This window comes from Oncorhynchus gorbuscha, linkage group LG15, assembly GCF_021184085.1.
Source record: "Oncorhynchus gorbuscha isolate QuinsamMale2020 ecotype Even-year linkage group LG15, OgorEven_v1.0, whole genome shotgun sequence".
Lineage (NCBI taxonomy): Eukaryota > Metazoa > Chordata > Actinopteri > Salmoniformes > Salmonidae > Oncorhynchus > Oncorhynchus gorbuscha.
In genome coordinates, this window is record NC_060187.1 from 32,014,039 (window position 1) to 32,038,895 (window position 24,857).

The 24,857-nt window shown below is 40.9% G+C and overlaps 1 protein-coding gene across 7 annotated transcripts in view; it reads left to right on the top strand.

Moving 5' to 3' along the window:
* LOC123996936 (voltage-dependent R-type calcium channel subunit alpha-1E) overlaps positions 1 to 24,857 on the top strand; it is a 118,494-nt gene that overhangs the window by 40,768 nt on the left and 52,869 nt on the right. For all 7 annotated transcript variants that reach the window (XM_046300799.1, XM_046300798.1, XM_046300802.1 and 4 more), the window contains exons 4-6: positions 415 to 518; positions 1,117 to 1,275; positions 3,548 to 3,738. In XM_046300799.1, the coding sequence (XP_046156755.1) occupies positions 415 to 518; positions 1,117 to 1,275; positions 3,548 to 3,738 (454 nt within the window). The remainder of the gene's footprint in view (positions 1 to 414; positions 519 to 1,116; positions 1,276 to 3,547; positions 3,739 to 24,857) is intronic.

Genomic DNA, 24,857 nt, shown 5'->3' on the forward strand with positions numbered 1-24,857 from the left:
ATTTGTAAAAGATAACAGCCTTGATAGACTGTGTCGTGTTGTTTTGAGCCAATTTTGTTCGAATAGCATGAAGGGGACACACAGTTCTAATTGCGTAGGTACATAGTTTAATTAGAGCTAATCAGACTGTGTCATGAAGAAGTGTCATGTTTTCCTGGGGAGCTGATGTGATGAATACACCGCCAACAAGTACTTTATTTGGGGGCACCAGTGCCAATACATTACCCTCTCCCCCAACTGTGGTACAGGTTCAGTCATGACCGGTCCTGGACCTGCACAAAGAAATGTATCACACAATGCCTGATTCAGATCATGTTTGACATTACATTCAGACCCCTCTTTGAAATATGAATGGAATATTAACGGTGTATAAATGATTTAATAATTCCCTGTGTTGTGTGTGGGTGTATGCAGGATTCTGGCCACAGCGGGAGCTCACATGAACATCCCAGTGGACCTGCGGACCCTGCGGGCCGTACGCGTGCTCAGACCCCTCAAACTGGTCTCTGGAATCCCCAGTGAGTAGCTTACACCACCAGATGTACTGGGTGTCCATGGATCTGCTCTGCCTATCTAAATCTATACTAGTGGAGGCTGGTGGGAGGAGCTATAGGAGGACAGGCTCATTATAATGGCTGGAATGGAATAAATGGATTGAGTCAAACATGTGGTTTCCATATTTGTTTGATGTGTTTGATACCGTTCCATTTATTCCATTCCAGCCATAGCAACGAACCCATCCTCCTATAGCTCTCCCCACCAACCTCCACTGATGTATACAGTACACATATAGGTATCTGCACTGGTTCTACTGGTGTTTTCTGGACCCCTGTCTAACCTCAATTTGGAGTCCGTAAAGTTAGTCCTAATGAGTCCTTCTGTTGGCAGAACACATCTGAGTCCGACTGACAACTAGCAGATGCAGTAGTGACCCACTCCCAAAAGGCAACGATGTCTTAGGGTGATTGTTGTGTTAGCCAAAGTGAGAGTGCTGACAGTATCTGCTTGAAGTGGTTCCCACACTTACCATTTACAAATGTTTTGTGCTGTTACTCATTGTTGGCACTTATAACACATGACAGTTGTCTCTTTCTCTATCTTTCTGTGTGTGACCAGGCCTGCAGATAGTCCTGAAATCCATCATGAAAGCCATGGTGCCGCTGCTCCAGATCGGCCTGCTGCTCTTCTTTGCCATTCTCATGTTTGCCATCATCGGCCTGGAGTTCTACAGCGGAAAGCTCCACAACACCTGTCTGCCCATGCCAAATATCCTGGGTAAGACAGAATATGCATCCCAAATAACCACTGTATTCCTTTTGTAGTGCACTACTTTTGACCAGGGAATATATAGGCTATATAGTACCATTTGGGACTCACCAGGACAGAGAAAGGGCACTTTGAGCTCCAAGCATTAGAGAGATGCCATCAAGTCTGCAGTCATCTAGGACGCACACTGCTCTGCATATCAATTCGGGTTGGTTCTGTAGCTGTTGGTGTCCCTTTATGAGGTTGAATCTGTTGTATGCAGTGTATTTATACCTGTACTTGCTTATAGCCTATGCTTGCATTGAACACCTAGCTACATAGAATTGTTTTAAACAATGCGTTAGTCTCATGCTGTGATCCTTCGCTCTGTTACATGTATACATTTAGGGTAAGTTATCGTAAACATCCTTCAAGCCGATCATTTATCAGCAAGGTTTTACTGCGCCTACACAACAAGTGGATCATTATTTTCTACGAGGCTTCCTCAGCTGTAATGATAAGCCATACAAATGTCCTGTGAGTGCTCTCTGCTGTTCCCTCCCACCCGCCCAGTGTAATGTATTGTCAGTGGTCAGGATGACACTAGCTGTGTTACCCAACAGACCTGAAACACACAGTACCAATCCTGACTGCACCTGTAAATGTAACCACAGCCAACATGACTGCCTATGTAATTAAACCCCACAATATAGCAGCTCAATACACTACCTCGACTAATTGTAAAGTCATAGATGCATGAATCATGTTATAATAAAGTGGGTTACACAGTTCTGTTCACACGCATGTTTATCTTCTGAACATAATTTGTTATTCAGGTAGTGTGGTCTTTTAATTAACAAGCTTACTGGGGATTTGTTCCTTCGGTTTTTTTTTACATTATAGGAACTTAGTTGTCACAGATAGAGAAGATGATGAAGTAATCTTTCCTTCTCAAAAACGTTGTCCTTACCTTCAGCTTATCTTTTGTCGAGGGTTCAATATCACACACAGCTTGACTTAGGGTGTTCACTCACTGCTGTACAATGTGGAATCAAATCTGGCAATTCAAGAGGGTGCTACGAAATGAATGTCAAAACATAGTTGTCTTTGCCCTGTGTCATTATAAATGACATAGAATACATCATTAGATCATTTTCTACAATATTATAACCTTAATAGACTAGTACTTGACAGTATTGATGAAATAAAGTGTTCATTTACTGTGACCATTGCTCGTTTAGACTGAGCCGCTTCTATATTTAATGTTGTGATGTTGTACCATTTGGAGGTGTTTTCGCTGGTTGGACCAATCAAAATCAACTTGATACCTTTGTCATTTTCATCTCCAGATCCTTGGCTTTTATTGCCTTTTTTATTGCCTATATTGGCGATATATATATATATATATATATATATATATATATATATATATATATATATATAGTCGCTATTTAGTTTTATATTGAGCGGATTTCATTTAGAAAAAGCCCATATTTTCACTCACAAACCTGCAGCCACAAGTTAGCTTGTTAGCTGATGTTCGAAGTTAGCGCTGTTCTTCCGCGGAGCAGCACCACAGGGTTTTATTGAGCAGTGACGACTTATTTGATCATGCCTGTGATGACCTTCCGTTCACATGCTACATAAACATGCTACATATTTCTATAAATATTTGTATAAACCTTGAAGGAATTAATAATTGTATGGGTGAACACTCTACACTCTGTCTCGGTGGTTTAATACAGTAAAGAGTTATATATCATATATTCTAGTATTCCTTTACTACATTTCAAATATATCCGATTTAATACAGTACCCAATTGTATCAAACAACATACTGTCATTTTTAAGATGACATCATCATAAAGGTTATGTGGGCACCACACTGTACGAGTTAACCTTATTTACTCCCTATTGGCTTCAGAGATATGATTTATCATAATCACACATTGCACAAATCAAATAGCATATTATTAGTGTCATCTTTCACAAAGGTTCAGGAAAGGACTTTCACACAGAGAGCTGCTGCTGGTCACTTCATTGATCGAGTCATGCATTACATTACAATCATCATATTGTGCTACTTATTCATGCATCTCCAGTAGATGCAAGTCATTTCTCAGAATTGAGACATTTCTCTGAAGTCATCATATCTCTCATGGGAAAAACACATTCAGTTAGATTGGTTTCAGTATTGCATCGTTTTTAAAATCTTTAGCCTAAACTACACATCCTATAGTGGACTCTGACACGGGACAATAAGAACAAGTTGAGGAACTTTATTCTCTCTTGTCCCTGTCAGAGAATGAGACGGTGGACAAGTCGGAGTCAGAGTTCCCGTGTGGGGTGAGGAAGTGCCCTGACAAGTACGCCTGCAGTGAAACCTGGATCGGCCCCAACGATGGCATCACCCAGTTTGACAACATCCTGTTTGCTGTGCTCACCGTCTTCCAGTGCATCACCATGGAGGGCTGGACCACCGTGCTCTACAATGTGAGTCACACCTGCTTCTGCCATAGATGAGGGAAAAATAAGCCTATTATTTGACCTGGTAATATATTTCTTTGATATACCTCTCCGAATCCTAGCTAGCTGTTTTTACCTGTCATTACTAAAGCTATTGGATAATTGTTGCAAGATGCACTCAAACATCCCTTACAGTAGCTTCATTGTTCTGTGATTGTGAACACAATTGATTACACACCATACCTGAGAAATGATTGAAGCTTTGCACAACGATAAACAAACACACCATTTAGGCTGCGTTTACACAGATAGCCCAATTCGGATCTTTTGCCCAATTATTGGCAAAGCAGCTGATCTGATTTGTTTTTTTGTTTCTGTTTTTTAGAGGGTAGTTCAGCTTTAATATTGAAGATAGAATGTGGTTTCTATCAATGTCGGAATCATTTCCAAACACCTGGAGCTGTGTTGGGTCATTGTCCTGTTGAAAAACAAATGATAGTCCCACTAAGTGCAAACCAGATGGGATGGTGTATCACTGTGGTAGCCATGCTGGTTAAGTGTGCCTTGAATTCTAAATAAATCACTGACAGTGTCACCAGTAAAGTACCCCCACACCATCACACCTGATCCTCCATGCTTCACGGTGGGAACCACACATGTTAACCTACTCTTACCTAAACGAAAATCTCAAATTTAGCCTCATCAGATCAAAGGACAGATTTACACTGGTCTAATGTCCATTGCTCATATTTCTTGGCCCAAGCAAGTCTCTTCTTATTATTAGTGTCCTTTAGTAGTGATTTATTTGCAGCAATTTGACCATGAATGACTGATTCATCATGCATTGATTCATCCTCTGAACATTTGATGTCGAGATGTGTCTGTTACTTCAACTCTGTGAAGCATTTATTTGGGCTGCAATTTCTGAGGATGATAACTCTACTGAACATATCCTCTGCAGCAGAGGTCTTTCTTTCCTGTGGCAGTCATCGTGAGAGTCAATTTCATCATAGCGCTTGATGGTTTTTGCGGCAGCACTTGAAGGAACTTTCAACGTTTGTTAAAATTTCCGGATTGGCTGACCTTCATGTCTTAAAGTAATGATGGATTGTTGTTTCATTTTGCTTAATTGAGCTGTTCTTGCCATGATATGGACTTGGTCTTTTCGGGCTATCTTCTGTTTACCACCCCTACCTTGTCACAACACAACTGATTGGCTGAAACGCATTAAGAAGGAAAGAAATTCCACAATATAACTTTAACCTGTTAACTGAAATGCATTCCAGGTGACTTCCTCATAAACTGGTTGAGGGAATGCCAAGAGTGTGCAAAGCTGTCATCAAGGCAAAGGGTGGCTACTTTGAAGAATCTCAAATATATTTGGATTTATTTAACACTCTTTTGGTTACTACATGATTCCATATGTGTTATTTCATAGTTTTGATGTCTACACTATTATTCTACAATGTATAAAATAGTAAAAATTAAGAAAAACCCTTGAATGAGTAGGTGTGTCCGAGCTTTTGACTGGTACTGTATATTTGTAAAAATATTTTCCTTCTCTAATATTTTCCCTTGACCCTTTCATCCCTTCCCTAATTGGAGTATAATAATGTTTCAAGTTCTAATGTCTCATGCACAAGTGCAGTGAATTGCCTTTCTTGCAAACTCAAAACCCAACAATGCAATATTCAATAACAAGTATTACTAGAAAAGAAGAAAAAGAAAAAAATACACAGGAAATATTTAAAAAGTCAGTTCCAATAACATGTGCAGAATACTGGTGTGATGGAGGTGCATATGTACAGTATAGGGGTAAGAGGACTAGGCAACAGGATATAAGATTAACAGAGTAGCAGCAGGTTGCATGTGAGTGGGTGTGCGGGATTATAGAGTCAATATAAATGTATCTGCATAATATAAATGTATCTGCATAATATGTGTGAGTGAGCAAATGATAGAGTGTGTGTGTGTGTTGGAGTGGCTGTGTGTGTGTGTGTGTGTGTGTGTGTGTGTGTGTGTGTGTGTGTGTGTGTGTGTGTGTGTGTGTGTGTGTGTGTGTGTGTGTGTGTGTGTGTGTGTGTGTGTGTGTGTGTGTGTGTGTGTGTGTGTGTGTGTCGGGCCCTTTGAGTGTGCAAAGAGACAAGGTAAACTTAGATAGTCCATGTAGCTATTTTGTTAGCTATTTATCAGTCGTATTGCTTGGGGATAGAAGCTGTTGAACATCCTGTTGGTGTCAGACTTGATGCACCGGTACCTCTTGCCGTGCGGCAGCAGAGTAGATAGTCTATGGCTTGGGTGGTTGGAGTCTGACGCTTTTACGGGCCTTTTTTTCACACCGCCTGATATAGAGGTCCTTGATGGCAGGAAGGTTGGTCCCAGTGATGTACTGGGCTGTCCGCACAACCATCTGTAGGTCCATGCGATTGAGGGTGGTGGTATTGCCATACCAAGCAGTGATGCAGCCAGTCAAGGGCCCATGCCAAACTTTTTCAACCTCCTGAGGGGGAAGAGGCACCATCATGCCTTCTTCACAACTGTGTGTGTGTGTGTTTGGACAATTTGAAGTCTGTAGTGATTTGTACACAGAGAAACTTGAAGCTGTTTACCTGCTCCACTGCCACCCACGTCAATGTGCTCTGAAAATGTGCCCTGGAATACCGTTGGGGCATGCGGCCTTGCAGGTGTTGACCTGATTAAAGACCCTTCTCACGTTGACCTCAGAGAGCGAGATCACCTAATCCTCTGGGTCGGTGACGGCCTCACACCTGGCTCGATGTTGTTATTGTCAAAGAATGCATAAAATGCATTGAGTTTGTCTGGTATTTGGCATTTAGTATTTGATTAGGATCCTGATTAGCTGTTGCAAAAGCAGCAACTACTCTTCCTGGGGTCTACACAAAACATGAAACATAATGCAGAATGACATAATACAGAACATCAATAGACAAGAACAGCTCAAGGACAGAACTACATACAAAAATGTAAAGGCACATGTAGCCTACATATCAATGCATACACACAAACTAGCTAGGTCAAATAGGGGAGAGGTGTTGTGCCGTGATGTGTTGCTTAATCCATTTTTAAACAGGTTTGCTCTTTATTTGAGCAATATGAGAAAGAACGAAGTTCCATGCAAAAGGGCTCTATATAATACTGTACTCTTTCTTGAATTTGTTCTGCATTTGGGGACTGTGAAAAGACCCCTGGTGGCATGTCTGGTGGGATAAGTGTGTGTGTCAGAGGTGTGTTGTTTTTGCAAATGATTTGGGATTTCCAACACATTAATGTTTCTAATAAAAATAAAACGTGATACAGTCAGTCTCTCCTCAACTCTGAGCCAAGAGAGACTGGCAGCACTGTATTTATATCAGTCCTCTGATTACAATGAAGAGCAAAACATGCTGCTCCGTTCTGGGCCAGCTGCAACTTAACCGGGTCTTTCCTTGCAGCACTGGACCACACGACTGGACGATAATCAAGATTAGACAAACTAGAGCCTGCAGAACTGTGGAGAACTGTGGAGAACTGTGGAGTGTGGTGTCAAAAAATCAGAGCATCTCTTTATTACGGACAGACCTCTCCCTGTCTTTACAACCATTGAATCTATATGTTTTGAACATGACAGTTTACAATCTAAGGTAACGCCAAGTAATTTATTCTACTCAACTTGTTCAACAGCCACACCATTCATTACCAGATTCAGCTGAGGTCAAGCACTTAAGGAATGATTTGTGTCAAATACAATGCTCTTAGATTTAGAGATGTCCAGGACCAGTTTATTACTGGCCACCCATTCCAAAACAGACTGCAACTCTTTGTTAAGGTTTTCAGTGACTTTATTAGCTGTGGTTGCTGATGAGTATATGGTTGAATCATCAGCGTACATGGATACACATGCTTTGTTTAATGCCAGTGGCAAGTCATTGGTAAAAATAGAAAGAGTAGAGGGCCTAGAGAGCTGCCCTGCGGTAAACCACACTTTACATGTCTGACATTAGAAAATAATACATTAAAGAAAAGTTGTATTATATAGATAACTCTGAATCCACGATATGGTAGAGGTTTAAAAGCCATAACACATAGTCAAACACCATTTTTTCCAACAGTTTGCTAAGAGCTGTCAGCAAGCTCATAAGTCTGCTGTTAGAACCAGTAAAGGCCTCTTTACCACTCTTGGGTAGCGGAATTACTTTGGCTTCACTCCAGGCCTGAGGACAAACACCTTCCTCTAGACTCAGATTAAATATATGACAGATAGGAGTGGCCATAGAGTCAGCTACCATCATCAGTAGCTTTCCATCTAAGTTGTCTATGCAAGAGGTTTGTCATTATTGATCGATAACAATCATTTTTCCACCTCTCCCACACTAACTTTACAAAATTCAAGCTTGCAATGCTTTTCTTTCATTATTTGTTTTTTTATGCACGAATACAATTGCTCACATTTTGTTGTTGGAATTTCCTGCCGAAGTTTGCCCACTTTGCCAATTAAATAATCATTAAAGTAATTGGCAACATCAAATGGTTTTGTGACGAATAAGCCATCTGTTTTATTTATTTTTTAATTTTTTTTACCTTTATTTAACCAGGTAGGCTAGTTGAGAACAAGTTCTCATTTGCAACTGCGACCTGGCCAAGATAAAGCATAGCAGTGTGAACAGACAACACAGAGTTACACATGAAGTAAACAATTAACAAGTCAATAACACAGCAGGAAAAAAGGGGGGAGTCTATATACAATGTGTGCAAAAGGCATGAGGAGGTAGGCGAATAATTACAATATTGCAGATTAACACTGGAGTGATAAATGATCAGATGGTCATGTACAGGTAGAGATATTGGTGTGCAAAAGAGCAGAAAAGTAAATAAATAAAAACAGTATGGGGATGAGGTAGGTAAAAATGGGTGGGATATTTACCGATAGACTATGTACAACTGCAGCGATCGGTTAGCTGCTCAGATAGCAGATGTTTGAAGTTGGTGAGGGAGATAAAAGTCAAAGATGGAGTTGAATTTGACTGTCTGCCAATAATTTAATTTAAAGTACTCCAAAGTTTTTTTCCATCTTTCTTTATATCATTGATCTTGGCTTCATAGTACAGTTTGTTCTTCTTTTGTTGAGTTTAGTTACATCATTTCTCAATTTGCAGTAAGTCAGCCAGTCAGATGTGCAGCCAGACTTATTTGCCACTCCTTTTGTCCCATCTTTTTCAACCATAATGTTTTTCAATTCCTCATCAATCAATGGAGCCTTAACAGTTCTAACAGTCAGTTTATTAACTGGTGCATGTTTATCAATAATTGGAAGAAGCAATTTCATAAATTCATAAAGTGCAGCGTGTGGATGCTCCTCATTAATCACATCAGACCAACAAATATGTTTAACATCATCCACATAAGAGCAAAATCTTTTGTATGGTCTCTTACACATTATTTTAGGCCCAGCTGTTGGAACTTTGGCTTTCCTGGATATAGTCACTATACTGTGATCACTGCATCCAATGGGTATGGATACAGCATTAGAACAAAGTTATACAGTGTTAGTAAAAATGTGATCAAAACATGTGGATGATCTTGTCCCTGTAGTGTTTGTAAACACCCTGGTGGGTTGATTTAACCTCTTACGACTCCCCATCCCGGATCCGGGATCGTGACTACAGCTCAAGCTCATTACCATAACGCACAATGCGCAAAAATATTCCTAAAAATATTTAACCTCCACACATTAACAAGTCCAATAGCTCAAATGAAAGATAAACATCTTGTTAATCTACCCAGCAAGTCAGATTTCTAAAATGTTTTATGGCGAAAACATAGCACATATTTATATTAGATAACCACCGAAACAAAAGGCAAGCGGCGGCCATTTTGTCCCAGAAAAAAATAAAATTTTAAAGTAGGATTAAAAAATAAATAATTCACTAACCTTTTGAAAATCTTCATCAGATGACAGTAATATTACATGTTACACAGTACATTTAATTTTTGTTCCAATATTATGCCATTTATATCCATAAATGTCGGTTTACAATGACGACATTTCAAAAAATGCTTCTCAAATGTCCGGAGAAATGATGATAGCTCCGACAGAAAACGTCAGATAACAAGCAATAAACATGACTAAATATACATGTTCTACACATATTTACAAAGATACACTTCTTCTTAATGCAACCGCTGTATTACATTTATTTTTAACGTTACAGTCATCGTTCACTGGGCTATACTATGAGTCAGCGCTCAGATATTAGCACTATGTCTCCTCTACGTTTGGAGTCCACAGAAACCCCAAATAACCACATAAATATTCCCTTACCTTTGATGTTCTTCCATCTGAAGACGTAGAAGGAGTCATACTTACCCAATGCATAGTTTGGTTTCACGTTGTGTGTCCCTGTATTAGCATATGCTAACAGCTTCAGTTGAAATGCGTCAAAAATGACTTCTGGTCCAGCACTCTTGCGCATCAAAACTTCCAATTTGCATATTATATGCCGATTAAACTGGTCAAACGATGTGCAAAATCGAGCTTTATGATGTTTTTAGAATGTAGAACAAAGAGCAACGCTAACAGACAATCCGGCTTGAAATGCTGCATCATGGAAAAAGACGTTCTCCAAATCGTCCGCGCGCAAAAGAGTGCATGATTTTCAGAGGGACACGAGCAATTTCGCCCGCCAAACGTGCAGGGCTCGTGGGATTCTCACAATGAACGCGCCACTTGAAAGCTGACATCGCGCTGAAGAAATGGAGACTGTTCCTGGATCTGTAGCTCCCTGGGAAGGGTGGGGGCCATGATGTCAAAATTGACCCAACTTTTCTCTTCAGAAGAGAGAGTTTGGGAGAAAGGCTGCCCTGGCAGTTCTGCTTTACATAGAGACATAATTTAAACGGTTTTAGAAACTTTAGAGTGTTTTCTATTTAATAATAATTTTTATATGCATATATTAGCAATTTTGGGAAAAAATATTTTCAGTTTACTATGGGTACGCACTTTCTCCAACAGGGGCAGTATAGAGGGGGAGTCATAAGTTAATAACCTGAACTAGAATACAGGCACTGGTTACAGTGAGAAGCTTTCTCTTGAGCGGACAGCTTAATGAAAACCAGTCAATATTCAGGTCCCCAAGAAAGTAGACCTCTGTTTACATTACATACACTATCAAGCATTTCACACATATTATTTAGATACTGACTGTTAGCACTTGGTGGCCTATAACAACACCTCCAAAAGAAAAGGCTTTAGATGTGCCACGTGAACCTGCAACCACAACACTTCAATAACACTTGACATAAGATCTTCTCTAAGCATTACAGGGATTTGGCTGTGAATATATACAGCAACACCTCCCCCATAAGCATTTCTGTCTCTTCTATAGATGTTATATGCTTGTATTGCTACTGATGTGTCATCAAATGAATTATCTAAGTGAGTCTCAGAAATGGCTAATTACAAATGTTGTCTGATGTTAGCAAGTTATTGATTTCATTAACCTTATTGCTAAGGCTACATATATTAATATGGGCTATTTTCAGCCCTTTCACCCTGGGTACAATGTCACCAATGTTTTTTCTAATGTAGCCGGTGACAGAGGTGATTAACTTGTCCATGTTTTCGGTGGAGTCTCGTTACATAATCCAATTAGCGCAGTCCTGTAGCATAACCTTGGATTCTGATGACCATTTATAAACGGAGCGAATCGTTGGTTCTTCCTGTTTCAGCTTCTGCTAGTAAAGAGGAAGCAAGAGTATGGAGTCATGATCTGATTTGCCGAATGGCAGTTGAGAGAGGGCCTTGTATGCTTGCTTGTGTTTAGAGTAGCAGTGGTCCAGGACTTTATCGTCCTTGGTGGTGTTGGAGATCTCTTCATGTTGGAGTCTCTTCGACAACCAGAAAGGCAGCCACTTGGTGTAGGTTATCCTGCTTGTTTATAGCCTTGTACAGTTCATTAAGTGCCAGCTTGTTATTTTTATTGTCCTGAGGTGGAATGTATACAGCAGTCACGATAACAGCTGAAAACTCCCTCAGGAGGCAGAAGGGTCGGAATTTGACCATCAGGTATTCCAAGATGGGTAAACAGTGGGTCGACAATTCCGCCACGCTGGAATTAGAACACCAGTTGTTGTTGATGAAGAAGCAAACCCCTCTCCCCCTGTCAATTTCCGTGGCCACACGGTGAATGAAGTATCCATCGAGTTGGATAGCTGTGGGGGGTATCTTGTCCGAGAGCCATGATCGTAAGTCATTCATCTTATTATTAAGTGTCTGTACATTACCCAATAGAAGGGAGGTTTTCACTTCACCTTAATCCTACAAGGACCCCCCTCTTACCTCTGTAACGCCGGTGTTCCCTATTGGGTAGCCCGACAATTGGATTGGAATTACTTAGAGAACCCAGGGCAGATGAGTCAAAGTAGAAGCTGGAATTGGGGTCAGTAACTGCCATTCTGATGTTCAATATTTCTTGTCGGTTGTAAGAAATAACAGCGGAAACATTTTGTGAAAATAGAGTAAAAATAAACAACAAAACAATTACAAAATAGCAAAGTTGTGTTGGAGCTTGCAAAACGGAGGCCATCCAATACGACGCCAACAATACTTAAGTTTCTACTTCCAGCTTATACATACTATATACAGTTGAAGTCTGAAGTTACACCTAGGTTGGAGTCATTAAAACTTGTTTTTCAACCACTCCACAAATTTCTTGTGAACAAACTATAGTTTTGGCAAGTCGGTTAGGACATCTACCTTGTGCATTATTTTTCCAACAATTGTTTAAAGACAGATTATTTCACTTATAATTCACTGTATCACAATTCCAGTGGGTCAGAAGTTTACATAAACTAAGTTGACTGTGCCTTTAAACAGATTGGGAAATTACAGAAAATGATGTCATTGCTTTAGAAGCTTCTGATAGACTAATTGACATAATTTGAGTCAATTGGAGGTGTACCTGTGTTTGTATTTCAAGGCCTACCTTCAAACTCAGTGCCTCTTTGCTTGACATCATGGGAAAATCAAAAGAAATCAGCCAAGACATCAGAAAGAATATTGTAGACCTCCACAAGTGTGGTTCATCCTTGGGAGCAATTTCCAAATACCTGAAGGTACCATGTTCATCTGTACAAACAATAGTACAGAAGTATAAACACCATGGGACCATGCAGCCATCACACCGCTCAGGAAGGAGATTCGTTCTGTCTCCTAGAGATGAACGTACTTTGGTTCAAACAAAAGTGCAAAATCAATCCCAAAACTGCAAAGGACCTTGTGAAGATGCTGGAGGAAACTGGTACAAAAGTATATATATCCACAGTAAAACGAGTCCTATATCGACATAACCTGAAAGGCCACGCAACAAGGAAGAAGCCTGCTCCAAAACCGCCATAAAAAAAGCCAGTCTATGGTTTGCAACTGCACATGGGGACAAAGATCGTACTTTTTGGAGAAATGTCCTCTGGTCTGATGAAACAAAAATAGAACTGTTTGGCCATAATGACCATCGTTATGTTTGGAGGAAAACGGGGGAGGCTTGCAAGCTGAAGAACACCATCCCAACCATGAAGCACAGGGGTAGCAGCATCATGGTGTGGGGGTGCTTTGCTGCAGGAGGGACTCGTGCTCTTCAAAAAATAGATTATGTGGATATATTGAAGCAACATCTGAAGACATCAGTGTTAAGGGAATTTTAATCAATGATGACTAATTATGTATACATTTCAATCAGGACTGACTAATCAGAATACTATGATGTTACTGTATATGTACTAATCAGAATACTATTATGTTACTATATATGTATGAATTTTATTTTTAATCCTAGTACTGAATATAATGTGTGTAAATATAATCAAGAATTAGAACAATGACTGTCTGTTCCCTGGTAGAAATGAATGAACTATATCACCAGAAGGCTTACCTTCAGAAGCATGTCCTTGGCTCGGGCGTATATTATCTTAATAGGGAGAGACATGTGAGAACCATGCAGCCCTTGTATTAGAACGGAGATAACACGGGTTGGTACTGGAACTAATGACGTCATTTTGAGTTGTAACCTGTGGTAAAATGTGTAAGGAGTAGTACTCTCGTGAATCAAATCTGCTGTTTGACCTTAAGACTGGGCTCTGTCCATTACTATAAAATAAGGGTCTTACAAATCCTTATGAATTGACAGAGTGTTTCATTTTAATTGGGTGTTAAAACAGAGCAATTTAATTCAGTCAGGAAGTTAAAGCTTGGTCACAAATGGGTCTTCCAAATGGACAATGACCCCAAGCATATTTCCAAAGTTGTGGCAAAATGGCTTAAGGACAACAAAGTCAAGGTGTTCGAGTGGCCATCACAAAGCCCTGATCTCAATCCTATAGAATATTTGTGGGCAGAACTGAAAAAGCGTGTGCGAGCAAGGAGGCCTACAAACCTGACTCAGTTACACCAGCTCTGTCAGGAGGAATGGGCCAAAATTCACCCAACTTATTGTGGGAAGGTTTTGGAAGGCTACCTGAAATGTTTGACCAAAGTGAAACAATTTAAAGGCATTGCTACCAAATACTAATTGAGTGTATGTAAACTTCTGACCCACTGGGAATGTGATGAAAGAAATAAAAGCTGAAATAAATTATTCTCTCTATTATTATTCTGACATTTCACATTCTTATAATGAAGTGGTGATCTTAACTGACCTAAAACAGGAATTGTGAAAAACGGAGTTTAAATGTATTTGGCTAAGGTGTATGTACACTTCTGTCTTCAACTGTACATTTTATGGACACAGTATATTTTACATTAGTTATCTTGCTTTTTTGTTATTTTTAGTCCCACCTTTCAGCTCCCCTCACACCTCCCATCTTTGTCTGAACACCATCTAGTTTAGATTTCTGTTAGACATATTTCTTTCAACTGTGCTGTGAAAAAGTCCTGAACCTTTCTATTCTCGTAATTTCTACAGATTGTAAATTAAAGATCAAATATTTTGCTAAGAGTATAATTATATTATTGATGAATTGACTATAACTTTTCATATCACCCAGCAGTGCTATTTGCAGAGTTAGCTCCAAATAAATGATGTAAATCTTTAGCCATTCCTGTACCTGCGACCAAAACAAGCTACATATGGGCAGTACCAAAACAAGTGTTCAAGAGCTGATCTGATTGTTTGAAAGACATACAGTACCAGTCAAAAGTTTTGACACACTCATTTTTCATTTTAATTTTATTTATTTATTTAACCTTTATTTAACCAAGTAGGCCAGTTGAGAACAAGTTATCATTTACAATTGCGACGTGGCCAAGATAAAGCGAAGCAGTGCGACACAAACAACAGAGTTACACATGGGATAAACAAACGTACAGTCAATAACACAATATAAAAATCTATATACAGTGTGGGCAACTGTAGTAAGATCAGGGAGGTAAAGGCAATAAATAGGCCATAGTGGCGAAATAATTACAATTTACCAATTAAACACTGGAGTGATAGATGTGCAGAAGATGAATGTGCAAGAAGAGATACTGGGGAGCAAAGGAGAAAAAATATTAATAACAATTTGGGAATGAGGTAGTTGGGTGGGCTATTTACAGATGGGCTATGCACAGGTTCAATGATCGGTAAGCTGCTCTGACAGCTGATGCTTAAAGATAGTGAGGGAGATATAAGACTCAAGCTTCAGTGATTTTTGCAATTCGTTCCAGTCATTGGCAGCAGAGAACTGGAAGGAAAGGCGGCCAAAGGAAGAGTTGGCTTTGGGGATGACCACTGAAATATATCTGCTGGAGCGCGTGCTATGCGTGGGGGCTGTTATGGTGACCAGTGAGCTGAGATAAGGCAGGGCTTTACCTAACAAAGACTTATAGATGACCTGGAGCCAGTGGGTTTGGCGACGAATGTGAAGCGAGGGCCAGCCATCGAGAGCATACAGGTCGCAGTAGTGGGTAGTATATGGGGCTTTGGTGACAAAACGGATGGCACTGTGATAGACTGCATCCAATTTGTTGAGTAGAGTGTTGGAGGCTATTTTGTAAATGACATCACCGAAGTCAAGGATCAGTAGGATAGTCAGTTTCACGAGGGGATGTTTGGCAGCATGTTTGAAGGATGCTTTTTTGCGAAATAGGATGCCGATTCTAGATTTAATTTTGGATCGGAGATGCTTAATGTGAGTCTGGAAGGAGAGTTTACAGTCTAACCAGACACCTAGGTATTTGTAGTTGTCCACTTGAATATGTGGACACTCCTCCAACACTCTGCTCAACAAATCAGAACCGTCCAGAGTCGTGATGCTAGACGGGCAGGCGCGAGCGGGCAGCGATCGGTTGAAGAGGGCTTTTCTTTATTTTTACTATTTTCTACATCAAAACTATGAAATAACACATATCGAATCATATAGTAACCAAAAAAGTGTGAAAAAAATCAAAATATATTTTAGATTTTAGATTCTTTATAGTAGCCACCCTTTACCTTGATGACAGCTTTGCATAGTTTTGTCTTCAATATTATTTTAAAATGTAGAAAATAGTGAAATTAAGAAAAACCCTTGAATGAGTAGGTGTGTCCAACCTTTTGACTGGTACTGTATTTGTTTAAAAAATATCATAATTGGGCTGCCTGGCTAAACGCAGCCATAGAGAAGTCTATCTGTGTCAAGTGAGTAGGGGAATTAAATTCAGTGAATGGGCTAGAGCATTAGGGTGGTCATTCATTCTCCTAATCTCCCAGCCAACCTCCCTCCACTGACTCACTACTAACATCTGCCTGCCCACGGACCCACCTCATCTAATCCCACTAAATTACATCCTAAGCACATGGGCATGATTGGGCCGGGCTGGAATGTTGCTAGTAGACATTTAATGCTGACACCATTTTTTGAATTATCAGTTACACTCATTATCTGTATGTTAGATGAGTTGCTTACAGATTGACCATTGTGTCATGATAATAATCGTGTTAGGACATTATAAGCATGTTAGGATATTACTGAGTTCAAACTGGTTCTCTTTCAATTATTAATTTCAATATCTCACATGTGGGATACACTTGAATCTCAGAAGCTTGATGCACCTGAGTCTCAGAAGCTTGATGAACCAATTAAACATGTCTGTCGGAGACAGACTGGACGCGTGGCAAATTAGATGAGCCCCTCCCCTCATGATAAGGAGCCACTCGCCCTCCGTATGGTCATTCTCACCTTTGTTCCTGACAAAGAGTACCTACAGTATATAAGCTCTCCTCAGCATGACTTGATCCCTGTTTTCCTGCTTAACTGTTCACCAGGGTGCTGCGGGGTTACACTTCCAAGTGCAGATTTTTCATCTTGTCTTTTGTGTTGGGTGACTTTACCAAAAGGAAAGTTTTCACTTCGAATAAGAATGAGCTTTTCAGCTTTTTCCTCCCTTTGTCTCAGTAACATCACACGGAGGCTACTGAGACTTGGCTATGCAAGGCTTAGCTAACCTGGCTAGCCCGCCGCAAAGCTAGCTACCCTAGCAACTAGCTTTTCTACCTGGACTGGTAGAATTACAAGCTTGCTCTCTCGTTTATCACAAGCCACTACTGTGCCATGTTGACTAGACCGTAGTGCTGAGCAATTAACAAAATGTAGGTTATTTTTCTTTTTTTTAAGAACTAATTGACTGCAGTCTGTTCAATTATTTGATTTCCATTTATTTGTTTATTATTTGCTCAATGCGCACATTGCTCAGTTTCTCTAGAGATCAGAGTCAGATCAAGCCTGAACTGTGCGATGCAGTAGGGAGTTGTAGTTTTCAACAGGCCAATATTCTGCATAGTTTAGTGCAGACAACATGGTAATTAACCACAATCCATTGTGCACCTACTTGTTCGGTCGGTCTGTGTGTTTCTTTTACACCTGCTACGTTTGGATACAGTGGAGCAGACATGAAGACAAAGAGAAGAGACAGAACAATGTGCGATCGAGAGGGATAGAGAGCAGTTGCTTCTACCTGAAAATACATGATCTAAGTGACTGACAGTTGGTATTCAGCAGTCATAAAAGTATGCCTTATTTACTACTAAAATAGTGATTTTGTCAAATAGCATAGGCTGCAGCTCGATAGAAATTAGATGATGACTTAGAATCAAATCAAATTGTATTGGTTAGCAGATGTTAATGTGAGTGTAGCAAAATGCTTTTGCTTCTAGTTCCGACAGTGCAGTAATATCTATCAAGTAATCTAACAATTCCACAACAACTACCTAATACACACAAATCTAAAGGGAGGAATAATAATATGTACATATAAATATATGGATGAGTGGCATAGATGGTATAAGGTACAGTATATATACATATGAGATGAGTAATGTAAGACATGTAAACATTATTAAAGTGACATTGTTTAAAGTGACGAGTGATCCATTTATTAAAGTGGCCAATGATATGAGTCTCTATATAGGCAGTAGCCTCTCTGAGTTAGTGATGGCTGTTTAGCAGTCTGATGGCCTTGAGATAGAAGCTGTTTTTCAGTCTTTCGGTCGCAGCTTTGATGCACATGTACTGACCTTGCCTTCTGGATGGTAGCGGGGTGAACAGGCAGTGGCTCGGATGGTAGTTGTCCTTGATGATTTTTTGAGCCTTCATGTGACATCAGGTGCTGTAAGTGTCTTTGAGGGCAGGTAGATTGCCACCGGTGATGCATTGTGCAGACTACGGCACCGTCTGGAGAACCTTGCAGTTGAGTGCGGTGCAGTTGCCATACCAGGCGGTGATACAGCCCAACAGGATGCTCTCGATTGTCCATCTGTAAAAGTTTGTCAGGGTTTTAGGTGACAAGCCAAATTTCTTCAGCCGTCTGGACCAGCAGCCTTGCGTGGGTTAACACATTTAAATGTCTTACTCACGTCAGCCACGGAGAAGGAAAGGGGAGGGGGCGCAGTCCTTGTTAGCGGGCCGCGACGGTGGCATTGTATTTTCCTCAAAGTGGGCAAAGAAGGTGTTTCATTTGTCTGGAAGCGAGAAGTTGGTGTCCGTAACGTGGTTGGTTTTCTTTTTGTAGTCCGTGATTTCCTGTAGACCCTGCCACATACGTCTCGTGTCTGAGCCGTTGAATTGCGACTCCACTTTGTCCCTATACCAACATTTCACTAGTTTGATTGTCTTGCGGAGGGAATAACTTCACTGTTTATATTCGGCCATATTCCCAGTCCTCTTTCCATGGTTAAATGAGGTGGTTTGCGCTTTTAGTTTTGTGTGAATGCCACCATCTATCCACAGTTTCTGGTTAGGGTAGGTTTTAATAGTCACAGTGGGTACAACATCTCCAATGCACTTCCTTATAAACTCACTCACCGAGTCAGCGTATAGATCAATGTTTTTACCTGAGGCTACCCGGAACATTTCCCAGTTCACGTGATCAAAACAATCTTGAAGCGTGGATTCTGATTGGTCAGACCAGCATTGAATGGTTCTAGTCACGGGTACATCCTGTTTGAGTTTCTGCCTATAAGACGGTTGGAGCAAGATGGAGTCGTGGTCGGATTTGTCAAAGGGAGGGCCGTGTATGCATCGCGGAAGTACCAGCGATCAAGTGTATTTCCTGCGCGAGTGCTGCAATTAATATGCTGATAGAATTTAGGTAGCCTTGTTTTCAAATTTGCTTTGTTAAAATCCCCAGCTACAATAAATGCAGCCACAGGACATATGGTTTCCAGTTTACATAGAGTCCAGTGAAGTTCCTTGAGGGTCGTCGGGGTGTCTGCTTGAGGGGGTATATACACAGCTGTGACTATAACGGACAAGAGTTCTCTTGGGAGATAATATGGCAGGCATTTGAATGTAAGGAATTCTAGGTCGGGTGAGCAGAAGGACTTCCTGTATGTTGTAATAATAATCAAGTCATCAATTTAAAAAAAAATGCAATATACACAACAAATGAAATATTGTGTTAAAGTAAAGTAATGTGAATGAATGATGGTTAATAAGTGATAAGCAGTAATGGGCAGTCTTTCATTCATTGTTTTATTCTGTGTTGTTACAGCATTCAACACACATAATAAAAAATGGATCTAAACCGAAATCGTCATTTTTTAAATAATTCAACTGAAACCAAACTGACCTCAAAAGCACAAATTTCTCCCCAATACTAGACTGACCGTCCTAGCCTCACTGCTTATCAGTCGAGAGACACGCTTTTGTTCGTTACACTGACTAGTAGGACAGGAGGAAACTCCCCTCACACCGTCCCAGGCAAGCAACTCCTCCCAGCCATCCCAGCTTGCGTGGCAGAAGCCAAACGTAACTGGGACAGACTTTTTGCCAACATGTCAATTACATGGAAGAGCTGGGCCTCGGCAGGCCACCAGTGGTAGAGTAGCCAACCAACTCAACCCTGCTAGCCTACCAATCTGTTTTGATGCTACCGGATAAATGTCTCTTCACATTGTATGAAAACGTGGACTGCCCGCTGTTCGCTGGCACACTCTTGGCTGAGGGTGCTGCTTTACTCTTTTCCTCCTCTAACCCTCATACACCCCAATCTATTCAAAGTGAGATTGCCAGGCAGATCGTTCTCTTGCTGTACGACAAGCCCTGGCAACTCCAGTTACGCAGGGATCTTTTGACCCAAGCAAACTGATATTTTCCACCCTCACCTGGACACCATAACCCTCTGGGCCTGGTCTGTGAGAGGTTAAATCTGGATATGACAGGGTTGCCTCTTGGAGTCTTTGAGACTATCCAGAGTGCCAGCCAATGTTACCTCAAAAAAATGGGGCACTGAGCAAATTTCAGGTTTTCTGAGCGCAAACTTGAACGTTGTGAAAATTCTATGCAACTTCCTGGGTGCGTTTACTGTGAGCACTGAGGCTGTACCCACTTTAAGGTACAGTTTTAACAGTGGCCAAGTACGCTACTGTGGCTATTTGATCATCACGGAGGCTTAACATTGTGGCCTACCATCAAAAACAATGGAGAAAATAAAATGTTAATATGGAAATAGATGTTCTGTCATTTAGCCTACAGTAGCAGCCAATGTGTGGTGTTCACAATAGGCCTACATTCCATGAGACTTTTGAAAAAGAAAATACACAGGGCTTGTCTCGGGGCTACTGCATGCCCAGAAACAAATGGGTCCTTCTGGTCCTTCTGTAGCTCAGTTGGTAGAGCATGGCGCTTGTAACGCCAGGGTAGTGGGTTTGATCCCCGGGACCACCCATACGTAGAATGTATGCACACATGACTGTAAGTCGCTTTGGATAAAAGCGTCTGCTAAATGGCATATATTATTATTATTATTATTATAAACAGATCATTCATTACCAATGCTCTGTATCTGAGGTTTTATCCTTTTGTAGGACCGCAAAGTGAGTGAGTGAGCTGCATGAAATGTCAGTTCACCATTCGTGCCTCAGGTTTGCCCCAGGTTTTTCCAAAGTTTCCTTGTTGCCCAACCCTGCTTTTATGCCTATGGTCAGCGACTATTACAATTGAGCTTGTGACTTCCCACCCACCGCCCTTCACTTCATAATATTAGAGAACCGGGGTAACGAAAGTAACCTTGAGTTTTACTCTGTCAGGATGGTGTATTGGAGACAGAGGTTAAGTGTAGGAGAGCAGATACAATGAACAGGGGAACTTTTATTATAGTTCCAAAAACGAGAGCACCACATGAAACAAACACGCTCAAAAAACAGACCATAAAAGTAGTGCGCGTAAACTAACACCACCTAACATGAAAACAATTACACACATTATGGGAAACAGAGGGTTAAATACAAGTAGATTGATTGGGGAAATGTAAACCAGGTGTGTATGGAAACAAGACAAGACAAATGGATATACGAAAAATGGAGCAGCGTTGGCTAGATAGCCGGTGATGTCGATCGCCGAACGTCGCCCGAACAAGGAGAGGGGCTGACTTCAGCAGAAGTCGTGACATACTCAATGATCTGGGTTTTCTGTTCAGTGCAGCTGATTGATTTCTGATTAGAGTCCTGGAAGCTAATATGAAATTCTGATTCCATGATTTTTCTCCTTCAGATTCAACTAGCAATATGAAATGACTGAGATGATGTTGTTGACACTGCAGAGAGTTGTGATGATTCTTACATGTCTGACTGCTGCTTCACAGCTTTTGATTTCCATTTCATTACTGATTATCTTGGGACTCTGAGGGATAAGAATACTCTCCTATATATAGCACACTGTTACTCTCCCCTTCTGTTGCTGCCAAATGACAGCCAACAGTTTTCCATATTACAGTATACGTAACATAACACTTCACAGCCGCTGGACTAGGAGGAGCAGTTGTATTAGTGTGTTTAGTTTAATGGTTAACTCCCCCTGTCCTCCATCCATAGATTTGTCAGCAGCATACCACCCTGCATCCCACTGTTGGCTTGCTTCTGAACCTAAGCAGGGTTGGTCCTGGTTGGTCCCTAGATGGCACACCAGATGCTGCGGAAAGTGTTGTCCGAGGGCCAATAGGAGGCACTCTTTCCTCTGGTGTATTTTTTGTATATCCCAATACCCCAGGGCAAGGATTGTGGACATTTCCCAGTGTAGGGGGCTATCTTTCGGATGCGACGTTAAACGAGTGTCCTGACTCTCTGTTGTCACTAAAGATCCCTTGACACTAATCGTAAGAGTGGGGGTGTTAACCCTGATGTCTTGGCCCTCATACCATCATGGCCACCTAATCATCATGGCCACCTAATCATCCCCAGCATCCAATTAGCTCATTCATCCCCCACTCTTCTTCCCTGTAACGAATCCACAGGTCGTTGCTGTAAGTAAGAATGTGTTCACAGACAATCTTACCGGGTAAAATAAGGGTTAAATAATAATAATAATAACATTCTGTCTGACGAAGATCATGTCACTGAGCGTTTTCTTAGAACGTCCCCCATGTCCAAACCACCAGTGCCTGACTGGCTGGCTGGTGTTATGTTGCGGCAGGCAACGTCTATTTATGGAGGAGTGCAGAAAGACAGTGTAGGAATTCCCTAATCTGATCATCTGCCTGCCCAGTTCAAGCAAACTCAATCATGTTCGCTCTTCTCCCTCGGCAAGCTGAATCAGTTCTCATCATTAAAGATGGGATCCGCAGTAGGGGGAAACAGCACCGCTGTCAGCCCCACAAGCGTTGTTATTGTCTTTGTTGCCGAGCTGAGGAGCATTGTGTGGAGTGGTGATTTTAGCCTGTAAATCTTGGTGGGGCAAACTCCCACCCAAAATGTTTGATGCATGCCAGCAAAGCCACTACACTACACAACACAACAATAAACAGTACATGAATTACACTATAATGGTGACGAACGGTGTCCACAAACTGTTAGGGCCTACATAAAGCTGTCCCAACAGCAGAGTCCCAACAGCAGTCCCAACACCTTCCTATTGCTACACCTGGCTATCAACAGAGCCTTGTCTGGCAGCGAAAAAGTTCATTTATTGCCTTTTAAAAAACATAGCTGATATGGCTGACCTGCTTAAACAAATGTGGTTTCTACTGTCAACTGAGATGGACAAACTATGACATAAGGGGACAACGAGTAGATAAGAGGCAATCCGTAATTTCGATAATGACATTAATGAGCTAACTAGGATGGACATACAGTTGTCAATATAACTATTTGTTCAGCAGAGCAACAGAATTCAGAACATGGGCGATCCTTACAGTATTCTCCATGTACACCAAGTCAGAACCGTAGGATAAATAAAGGGTGCATATAGGCAGACAACGAAAGCCCTTACAATATTTTATAATTACATTTCTCTAAAACAGGCTATAGGCTACATGTGCACCATCAAGTCAGAACAGTAGGCAACATTATGAGTGGAAAAGGGAACAAATTATTAGGGTGAGGCACATTGGCTCCTAACAGCTTACCACACAACATACACTTAGTATTACTTTCTTAGCTACAGTATACAGTGCCTTCAAAAAGTATTCAGACCCCTTGACTCTTTCCACATTTTGTTACATTGCAGCCTTATTCTAAAATGGATTTTAAAAATATTTTAGCAATCGACACACAATAACCCATAATGACAAAGTAAAAACAGGTTTTCAGAATTTCTTTCAAATGTATTACAAATTTAAAAAACAGCTATCAAATCAAAACCCTTATTTACTTAAGCATTTGCTATGAGACTCAAAATTGAGCTCAGTTGCATTCTGTTTCCATCCTTGAGATGTTTCTACAACTTGATTGGAGTCCACATGTGGGAAATTCAATTGATTGGACGTGATTTGGAACAGCACACACGTTGATATGGATCAGCACACACCTGACAGAGATTGAGAGGTTCTGCAGAGAAGAATGGGAGAAACTCCCCAAATATAGGTGTGCCAAGCTTGTAATGTCATACCCAAGAAGACTTGGTGCTGTAATCGCTGCCAAAGGAGCTTCAACAAAGTACTGAGTAAAGGGTCTGAATACTTATGTAATGTGATATTTCCGGGGGGGGGGGGGGGGGGTTAATTCGCAAAAATGTCTAAAAACCTGTTTTTGCTTTCTCATTATGAGGTATTGTGTGTAGATTGAAGAGGGAAAAACAATTAAATACATTTTAGAATAAGGCCGTAACATAACAAAATGTGGAAAAAGTCAAGGGGTCTGGATATTTCCGAAGGCACTGAACATATCTCCCTGGCATATTACATAATTTGTTCAGCAGCATACAATACATTTTTGGATTCAAGGCGGCAGGTAGCCTAGTGGTTGGAGCGTCGGGCCAGTAACCAAAAGGTTGCTGGATTGAATCCCCCGAGCTGACAAGGTAAAAATCTGTTGTCCTACCACTGAGCAAGGCAGGGTGCGCCGAAGAACCCCCTGTTTTCTGGGCGATGAAGATGTGGATGTCAATTAATGTAGCCCCCGCACCTCTCTGATTCAGAGGACACATTTCAGTTGAATACATTCAGTTGGACAATTGACTAGGTGTTCCCCTTTGCCTTGTGCTATGCTCACCTGAACTGGAAGGTGGTGCTGCAGTCCTTCGTAGGCTAATTTTGTCATCAAAGTCTGCCATTCTCTATAAACTCTGAAAAAAACAAGGTCGAATCATGATGACGTCAGTGATATTCAGGTCAGAGCTCTAGAAAGAGGCCTGAGTTCCCTACTTGCAATTCCGAGTTGGATGACTGTCAGAGCTCTTTTTTTCGGAGTTCCCAGTTGTCTTTAACT